General features: G+C 51.1%; 1 protein-coding gene across 1 annotated transcript in view; it reads left to right on the plus strand.

Annotated features, from left to right (window-relative positions):
- The window catches only part of pi4kb (phosphatidylinositol 4-kinase, catalytic, beta), a 15,482-nt gene that overhangs the window by 1,389 nt on the left and 4,093 nt on the right, over window positions 1-10,000 (plus strand). The window contains 9 exon segments of the mRNA XM_083918321.1: window positions 2,160-3,012; window positions 3,271-3,636; window positions 4,901-4,945; window positions 5,233-5,460; window positions 5,804-6,034; window positions 7,929-8,038; window positions 8,695-8,799; window positions 9,271-9,394; window positions 9,542-9,807. Coding sequence (XP_083774447.1) covers window positions 2,191-3,012; window positions 3,271-3,636; window positions 4,901-4,945; window positions 5,233-5,460; window positions 5,804-6,034; window positions 7,929-8,038; window positions 8,695-8,799; window positions 9,271-9,394; window positions 9,542-9,807 — 2,297 coding nt within the window. The 5' untranslated portion in view covers window positions 2,160-2,190.

The following is a 10,000-nucleotide window of genomic DNA, read 5'->3' on the forward strand; positions in this document are numbered from 1 at the left end:
TGTTGTTATTATTATTATTAATAATATTATTATTATTAGTAAGGTAAAGTGTCCCTAGGTTATTATTATTATTATTCTAAGTTCAGGTGTTTTTCCCTCTGAGCAGAAACTAAAGTTCCTTCAGTTTGTGTCAAAGTGCAGTTGTTGTTGTTGTTGTTGTTGTTGTTGTTGTTGTTGTTGTTGTTGTTGTTGTTGTTGTTGTTGTGTGTTAAGTTTCTCTTCTTTGATCTTTTACTGCTGTAAAATATTAAAAATTTTATTTTATTTTAATTGTTTTGTTGCAAAAGTTCGAAAGATTCACTTTCCTGTTTCCCTTGTTTACACGTTGACTTGTTTACACGCTGACTTGTTTACACGTTGACTTGTTTACACGTTGACTTGTTTACACGCTGACTTGTTTACACGTTGACTTGTTTACACGTTGACTTGTTTACACGTTGACTTGTTTACACGTTGACTTGTTTACACGCTGACTTGTTTACACGTTGACTTGTTTACACAGTGACTTGTTTACACGTTGACTTGTTTACACGCTGACTTGTTTACACGTTGACTTGTTTACACGCTGACTTGTTTACACGCTGACTTGTTTACACGTTGACTTGTTTACACGGTGACTTGTTTACACGTTGACTTGTTTACACGGTGACTTGTTTACACGTTGACTTGTTTACACGCTGACTTGTTTACATGCTGACTTGTTTACATGTTGACTTGTTTACATGCTGACTTGTTTACATGCTGACTTGTTTACACGCTGACTTGTTTACACGCTGACTTGTTTACACGTTGACTTGTTTACATGTTGACTTGTTTACATGCTGACTTGTTTACATGCTGACTTGTTTACACGCTGACTTGTTTACACGCTGACTTGTTTACATGTTGACTTGTTTACATGTTGACTTGTTTACATGTTGACTTGTTTACATGTTGACTTGTTTACACGTTGACTTGTTTACATGTTGACTTGTTTACACGGTGACTTGTTTACATGTTGAATTGTTTACACGCTGACTTGTTTACATGTTGAATTGTTTACACGGTGACTTGTTTACATGTTGAATTGTTTACACGCTGACTTGTTTACATGTTGACTTGTTTACATGTTGACTTGTTTACATGTTGACTTGTTTACACGTTGACTTGTTTACACAGTGACTTGTTTACACGTTGACTTGTTTACACGTTGACTTGTTTACATGTTGACTTGTTTACATGCTGACTTGTTTACACGTTGACTTGTTTACACGCTGACTTGTTTACACGTTGACTTGTTTACACGTTGACTTGTTTACACGCTGACTTGTTTACACGTTGACATGTTTACACGTTGACTTGTTTACACGCTGACTTGTTTACATGTTGACTTGTTTACACGTTGACTTGTTTACACGGTGACTTGTTTACACGTTGACTTGTTTACACGTTGACTTGTTTACATGTTGACTTGTTTACATGTTGACTTGTTTACACGTTGACTTGTTTATATGTTGACTTGTTTACACGTTGACTTGTTTACATGTTGACTAGTTTACATGTTGACTTGTTTACATGTTGACTTGTTTACACAGTGACTTGTTTACACGTTGACTTGTTTACACGTTGACTTGTTTACATGTTGACTTGTTTACACGGTGACTTGTTTACACGTTGACTTGTTTACACGTTGACTTGTTTACACGGTGACTTGTTTACACGGTGACTTGTTTACACGTTGACTTGTTTACACAGTGACTTGTTTACATGTTGACTTGTTTACACGTTGACTTGTTTACATGTTGACTTGTTTACATGTTGACTAGTTTACATGTTGACTTGTTTACACGTTGACTTGTTTACACGGTGACTTGTTTACACGTTGACTTGTTTACACGTTGACTTGTTTACACGTTGACCTCTGTGACCTCTGACCTCCGTGACCTCTGCCCTCTGTGACCTCTGACCTCCGTGACCTCTGCCCTCTGTGACCTCTGTGACCTCTGACCTCTGTGACCTCTGACCTCTGTGACCTCTGACCTCTCTGACCTCTGACCTCTCTGACCTCTGACCTCTGTGACCTCTGACCTCTGTGACCTCTGACCTCTGTGACCTCTGACCTCCGTGACCTCTGCCCTCTGTGACCTCTGACCTCTGTGACCTCTGACTCTGTGTTTCAGTGGAGGAGGGCGGAGCCTCCCAGCGGTGGTGATGGAGGACGCAGAGTCGGACCCGTCCCCCTCCCCCTCCTTGTCCTCCTCCCCGTCCCTGTCCCTCCCCTCCACGCCGTCCTCGTCCTGCGGCGCCCCCCCGGCCGTCACCCCCCCTCTGGGCGTGATCAGCGAGGCCGTGGGCGAGCTCAGCCTGGTGATCGACGCCGCGGTGGCCCAGCGGGCGTGTCAGGAGGTGCTGCAGAAGGTCAAGCTGACGCAGGTGGACGCTGATGATGTCACAGACCCAGAACCAGAGTCCACAGAACCAGAGTCCACAGAGCCGGAGTCCCCCGCCTCCGCCTCCCCCCCGTCCCCCGCCTCCGCCTCCCCCCCGTCCCCCGTCTCCGCCTCCCCTCTGTCCCCCACCTCCCGCCTGTCCCCCGCCTCCCCCCTGTCCCCCGCCCCCGCCTCCCCCCTGTCCCCCGCCTCCGCCTCCCCCCCTGCCATCGCCGCCTCCCCCCCGTCTGCCACCGCCGCTCTGAACGTTGCGTTGAAGCCGGTGAAGATCCGAGAGGCGGCTGCGGCGGCGGCGGACGACCCCGAGGGCCCGGCCCCCGGCTCGGTGAAGAGCGCCCGGCGGCGGCAGAGACACAACCCCTCCAAACAGTCGTGGCTGCTCCGCCTGTTCGAGTCCAAGCTGTTCGACGTCTCCATGGCGATCTCCTACCTGCACAGCTCCAAGGAGCCCGGCGTGCAGGCGTACATCGGGAACCGCCTCTTCAGCTTCGCCCACGAGGAGGTGGACTTCTTCCTGCCGCAGCTGCTCAACATGTACATCCACATGGACGAGGACGTGGGCGACGCCATCAAGCCCTACGTGGTGGGTGGGGCTTGGGCCGGGGGGCGGGGCTTAGAGGAAAACTTCACCAGTGTTAAAAGTGTAATAATAACAATATAATCTAATCTGTGTGTGTGTGTGTGTGTGTGTGTGTGTGTGTGTGTGTGTGTGTGTGTGTGTGTGTCTGTGTGTGTGTGTTGTGTGTGTGTGTGTGTGTGTGTGTGTGTGTGTGTGTGTGTGTGTGTGTGTGTGTGTGTGTGTGTGTGTGTGTGTGTGTGTGTGTGTGTGTGGTGCGTTCAGGTGCACCGCTGCAGACAGAGCATCTCCTTCAGCCTGCAGTGTGCGTGGCTGCTGGGCGCGTACTCCTCGGACATGCACATCTCCACGCAGCGCCACTCTCGAGGGACCAAACTGAGGAAGCTCATCCTGTCCGACGAGCTCAAACCTGCGGGGTCTCGCGCTCGCAGGGACCCTCTGACTCTGACGCCGTTCTGTCCCCTGACGTCCCCCGCCTCGGGCCCCGGGCCCCTTGGAGGGGAACACGGCCTGTCGCCCTCCAAACGCACACACCAGCGCTCCAAGTCGGACGCCACGGTCAGCATCAGTCTGAGCAGCAACCTGAAGAGGACGGCGAGCAACCCCAAGGTGGAGAGCAGCCAGGACGAGGTAACCCCCACTGTAACGGTTCATTTACCGCCTGTAACGGTTAATTTACTGCCTGTAAAGGTTCATTCGGCCTCTGTAACGGTTCATTCGGCCTCTGTTACGGTTCATTCGGCCTCTGTAACGGTTCATTTAGCCTCTGTAACGGTTCATTCGGCCTCTGTAACGGTTCATTCGGCCTCTGTAACGGTTCATTCGGCCTCTGTAACGGTTCATTCGGCCTCTGTAACGGTTCATTCGGCCTCTGTAACGGTTCATTCGGCCTCTAACGGTTCATTCGGCCTCTGTAACGGTTCATTCGGCCTCTGTAACGGTTCATTCGGCCTCTGTAACGGTTCATTCGGCCTCTGTAACGGTTCATTTAGCCTTCATAACGGTTCATTTAGCCTCTGTAACGGTTCATTCGGCCTCTGTAATGAAACGACTCCTTCTCATGGAAAAACTCTGACTTGTGTTGTTAAAATGTCTCCACTTTGAGCTTTAAAGGGAGAGATTTGTGTTTTTTGGGTGAAAAAAGTTCAAAATGACAGTTTTAAAGTCCTGAAGTGTTCTGTCTGTGATGGAACACTGGAGTCAGTGAGGGCAGGAAGGCGTCTCTTGGTGCTTTGAGCCACAGAAACAACAGGATACGTAAGAACGCCGACATTCTGAAATACTAATGAGGTCTGAGGAGTGAAGGGGGTTTAGAGATCACGATACACACTCATTATAAACTCTGTCACATATAAAAAACATCAACTGTGAAAGATCCAAAATCTGAATGAGTTAAAGAGTTCAAAGTCTTTTAGTTTGTTTAAAGATGAAATGAAGTCTGTGGGGGTAAAAATGTGGAAGGAGAGACTTTTAAGGGTTTTAAGCTGCTCTCTGATGAACGTCACTATAAAAGAAATATGGAAAACAAAATGGCCGATTACAGGAGAACAACAGTTAGAGATGACTGAGAAACAAAATGGCCGAACAGGAGAACAACAGTTAGAGACGACTGAGAAACAAAATGGCCGAACAGGAGAACAACAGTTAGAGACGACGAGAAACAAAATGGCTGAACAGGAGAACAACAGTTAGAGACGACTGAGAAACAAAATGGCCGGACAGGAGAACAACAGTTAGAGACGACTAAGAAACAAAATGGCCGAACAGGAGAACAACAGTTAGAGACGAACAAAAGACTTTTCCAGGGTTCATTAATAATCATAAATGATGAACATAAATGTTATAAATGTAATAAACGTAACAAAGCGTGTCCTGTGTCCTGTGTCCTCCTCAGGACAGCAGCTCCAGCTCTGACAGTCTGGACTTTCAGACTCGTCCAGTAAGTTCTGCTCAGGTGCATTGTGGGAAATAAAGTGTGTGTTGGAGGCTGTGGGTTCTGGTTCTGGTTCTGGTTCTGGTTCTGGTTCTGGACTTGTCTGCTCAGTAATTCTTCATGTGTCTGTTGGAGCCAATCAGCTGTTTGATGATGTGGGGGAACCAATCAGGACGCAGGGATGATTTACTCTGTTACTGTTGGTAACTGTGTTTATTATTGATATACAACTGTCTCTCTCCCCCCCCCCCCCCCCCCCCCCCCCTCCGTCCCCTGTCCCCCCCCCCCTGCAGCCGGTGCGCCTGGCTCCTCAGAGGGAGTTCATCAAGTCCCTGATGGGGATCGGGAAGCGTCTGGCCACGCTGCCGACCAAAGAGCAGAAGACGTCCCGTCTGGTGTCGGAGCTGTCGCTGCTCAACCACAAACTGCCGGCTCGGGTCTGGCTGCCCACCGCCGCCTTCGACCACCACGTGGTCCGGGTGCCGCACACGCAGGCCGTGGTGCTGAACTCCAAAGACAAGGTGAGAGACGGACACAGTCTCCTCTGGTCCCACCTGGTCTCCTCTGTCTCCTCTGGTCCCCCCTGGTCTCCTCTGTCTCCTCTGGTCTCCTCTGTCCCCCCTGGTCTCCTCTGGTCCCCCCTGGTCTCCTCTGGTCCCCCCTGGTCTCATGTGTCTCCTCTGCCCCCCCCCCTGGTCTCATGTGTCCCCCCTGGTCTCATGTGTCCCCCCTGGTCTCATGTCCCCCCCCCCCTGGTCTCATGTGTCTCCTCTGGTCCCCCCTGGTCTCATGTGTCCCCCCCGGTCTCATGTCCCCCCCCCCCTGGTCTCATGTGTCCCCCCTGGTCCCCTCTGCCCCCCTTAGGCCCCGTACCTGATCTACGTGGAGGTTCTGGAGTGTGAGAACTTTGAGACGTCCAACGTCCCCGTCCGGATCCCGGAGAACCGGATCAGGAGCACCCGTTCTGTGGAGAACCTGCCGGACTGCGGCGGCATGACGGCGGATCAGAGAGCCGGCAGCTTCTCCACCGTCCCCAACTACGACAACGACGAGGAGGCGTGGTCTGTGGACGACATCGGAGACCTGCAGGTGGAGGTGAGACACGAGGGACACGAGACACGAGGGACTCGAGCAGGGCCGGAGTGGGACTCATTTTCAGCCCTGGAGTTTCATACCTCAGACCGGCCCACTTTAGATCACGACCTATTATATTAAAATAATGTAATTATAACTTTACATGTTAAGCACACAATAGCGCACCTTTCTCTAAAGCCTTGTAATTCCTACTGTAATTCTTACTATTACTAATGATCAAAAGTATAACGGGCCACTACTATCATTGGGGCAAAGAAAGTGGTTTTATTGGAACTGATGCTTGCTTGTTCACACACTAGCTCACCTGTTTCTTCCTCACCACTGGCTCCTGGCTCTGCCTCTGACTCTAAATCATAAAAATGTTCATAAATCTCGTCACAAATCTCCCCTTTTTCAAGTCAAAAATTCAAGTCAGTTTCATTATTGTAGTGCTGAATCCTCTATCATCATCAATTGCAATCTGGGTCCAATCAGCTCTCGTTTACATCTTCATGCAGTGTTTGTTTACAGCCTGCGCGCAACGTGATTCCCGGCCAAACGTTAGCGATTGGTTATGGCAGATCCAGAGTGGCACTGGGCAGATCCAATAGTTTTAAATTTCAACAGACACCTGCCTGCCAAGTTAGTTAAAGTCTATCAATTGAGTAGGTACAGACTCTCTGTGCAAATGAAATGAAGTACGAGTCTGGTAGGACCAGGCTAGGTCTACACCATACTCTTCATTATGTTAATTCTAATAATATTCACTTAATGAGCAATCCTACCTGCACACTCTGGACCTGTGGGCTGATGGCTGGTGCTTGGTGATGCATCTTGTATCTGAGGGGCTACAAATCAAAGTTTGTGGCCAGTTATGTGGCGTTGCATCATAATATTATTTAAATTATGTAACGTTAGGTTAGACAGGCTATAAGAAATTATTATGGCAATTATTAGTAACATTCAGGGTTGCCACGGTATGCGGTATTACCAGTGTTTGAGGCCAAAACCGAGTTATTTTGTATTATTTTTTTCCAGTAATAAAGAAAAATCCGGTCTTGTGTGGAACGCGGAAGACCGGTTCCACACAGCAACGCCGGTAAACAAACCCCGGGAAGCCCAATCCCTACGAGAGCTCCTCGTGCTACGGCCATCCGGAGGCGCACAGAGCTTTTGGCCGTGATATTATATATAAACTTATATTATACTATTATATGATCGTTATAAGACGCTGTCACCGAGAATTTGCGCGCTGCCAGGCGCTGTCACCGAGTGTGAGAGGAGAGTTGCCGATTTTTGCACATTTGGCTGCGTCTGTCTCCAGAGCTTTTCTCTTTTTAATCCTCGCTTTTTCTGCGCCACCCTTGCTCTTTTGATTTTCCATTTTGGGTTATTATTTTCCTTGTACATCTGTGATTGGAGCTAGGCAAACACCACTGAAGTGTGCGGAGTAGTGCACGACACGTACGTTACATCAGGCTGCGTCTGCGTCTGTGTCTTGTTGGTGGGCGTGCCCTTAACCTGCGTCCGCGTCCCAGTTTCATTGGCATGATCTAACAGACCGCCAGCTCCCTGATATGACCAGCGACAGCGGTAACAGCCTACACGTGATCCCCACTCCACTCAGTGCCATGACTGAACACCGGCACAAAATAAATAAAAATAATAATTGAACACCGGCCCTCGCGGCCCAAAAGTCAGACCGGCCCACCGGGAATTGTCCCGGTCCTCCCGATTAGCCACTCCGGGCCTGGACTCGAGACACCAGGGACACGTTTACATTCATGAGACGTCCTCAGCAGGTTTCTGTGTTGCTGAGGACACGTGTAACACTTCTGTCCCTGTGTCTGTCCCTCTGTCTGTCTGTCCCCTTGTCCCTGTGTCCGTCTGCCCCCTTGTCCGTCTGTGTCTCCAGCTCCCGGAGGTCCACACCAGCAGCTGTGATAACATCAGTCAGTTCTCTGTGGACTCCATCACCAGTCTGGAGAGTAAAGAGCCGGTGTTCATCGCTGCAGGAGACATCAGGTGGGTCCAGGGTCTGTCTCAGGGGGGTCCAGGGTCTGTCTCAGGGGGGTCCAGGGTCTGTCTCAGGGGGGTCCAGGGTCTGTCTCAGGGGGGTCCAGGGTGTGTCTCAGGGGGGTCCAGGGTCTGTCTCAGGGGGGTCCAGGGTCTGTCTCAGGGGGGTCCAGGGTCTGTCTCAGGGGGGTCCAGGGTCTGTCTCAGGGGGTCCAGGGTCTGTCTCAGGGGGGTCCAGGGTCTGTCTCAGTCCGGGGGTCCAGGGTCTGTCTCAGGGGGGTCCAGGGTCTGTCTCAGGGGGGTCCAGGGTCTGTCTCAGGGGGGTCCAGGGTCTGTCTCAGGGGGGTCCAGGGTCTGTCTCAGTCCGGGGGTCCAGGGTCTGTCTCAGGGGGGTCCAGGGTCTGTCTCAGGGGGGTCCAGGGTCTGTCTCAGGTGGGTCCGGGGTCTGTCCCAGGGGGTCCAGGGTCTGTCTCAGGGGGGTCCAGGGTCTGTCTCAGTCCTGTTGGAGACATAAGGGGGGGTCCAGGGTCTGTCTCAGGGGGGTCCAGGGTCTGTCTCAGGGGGGTCCAGGGTCTGTCTCAGGGGGGTCCAGGGTCTGTCTCAGGGGGGTCCAGGGTCTGTCTCAGTCCGGGGGTGAATGTAACGCTGTCCTCTGCGTGTTGCAGACGGCGCCTGTCGGAGCAGCTGGCTCAGGCCCCCACCACCTTTAAACGGGACCCTGAGGACCCGTCAGCCGTGGCCCTGAAGGAGCCCTGGGAGGAGAAGGTCCGGTGAGTGAAGCCCCTCAGTCCGACTGTAGTTTACACGTGTCTGACTGTAGTTTACACATGTCTGACTGTAGTTTACACACGTCCGACTGTAGTTTATATGTGTCTGACTGCAGTTCATACATGTCCGACTGTAGTTTACACATGTCTGACTGTAGCGTATACATGGCAGACTGTAGTTTATATTTGTGTGACTGTCGTTTATAAATGTCTGACTGTAGTTTATACACGTCTGGCTGTAGTTTACACGTGTCTGACTGTAGTTTACATGTGTCTGACTGTAGTTTATACATGTCTGACTGTAGTTTACATGTGTCTGACTGTAGTTTATACATGTCTGACTGTAGTTTATACATGTCTGACTGTAGTTTACACATGTCTGACTGTAGTTTACACTTGTCTGACTGTAGTTTACACATGTCTGACTGTAGTTTACACATGTCTGACTGTAGTGTATATGTTGTTTCCCTGCAGGCGGATCAGGGAGGGCTCTCCGTACGGGCACCTCCCCACCTGGAGGCTTCTGTCTGTCATTGTTAAATGTGGAGACGACCTGAGGCAGGAGCTGCTCGCCTTCCAGGTGCTGCAGCAGCTCAAGGTAACGCCGCCGTGACATCACTGTGACATCACTGTGACATCACTGTGACATCACACGACCCCGGCGCTCTGACCCCGGTGCGTTCACTAACCCGTCCCTGTCCCCGTCCCTGTCCCCGTCCCTGTCCCTGTCCCCGTCCCGCTGCAGTCCATCTGGGAGCAGGAGCGCGTGCCCCTGTGGATCCAACCCTATAAGATCCTGGTGCTGTCGTCGGACAGCGGGATGATCGAGCCCGTGATGAACGCCGTATCCCTCCACCAGGTGAAGAAGCAGAGCCAGCTCTCTCTGCTGGACTACTTCCTGCAGGAGCACGGCGCCCCCACCACCGAGGCCTTCCTGTCCGCGCAGAGGAGCTTCGTCCAGAGCTGCGCCGGCTACAGCCTCATCTGCTACCTGCTGCAGGTCAAAGACAGGTGAGACACACACACACACACACACACACACACACACACACACACACACACACACACACACACACACTCACACACACACACACACACACACATACACACACACACACACACACACACACACACACACACACACACACACACACGCACCTGCACCCTCATCTGCTACCTGCTGCAGGTGAAAGACAGGTGAGAC

The sequence above is a fragment of the Echiichthys vipera genome (assembly GCF_963691815.1).
Source record: "Echiichthys vipera genome assembly, chromosome: 8".
Lineage (NCBI taxonomy): Eukaryota > Metazoa > Chordata > Actinopteri > Perciformes > Trachinidae > Echiichthys > Echiichthys vipera.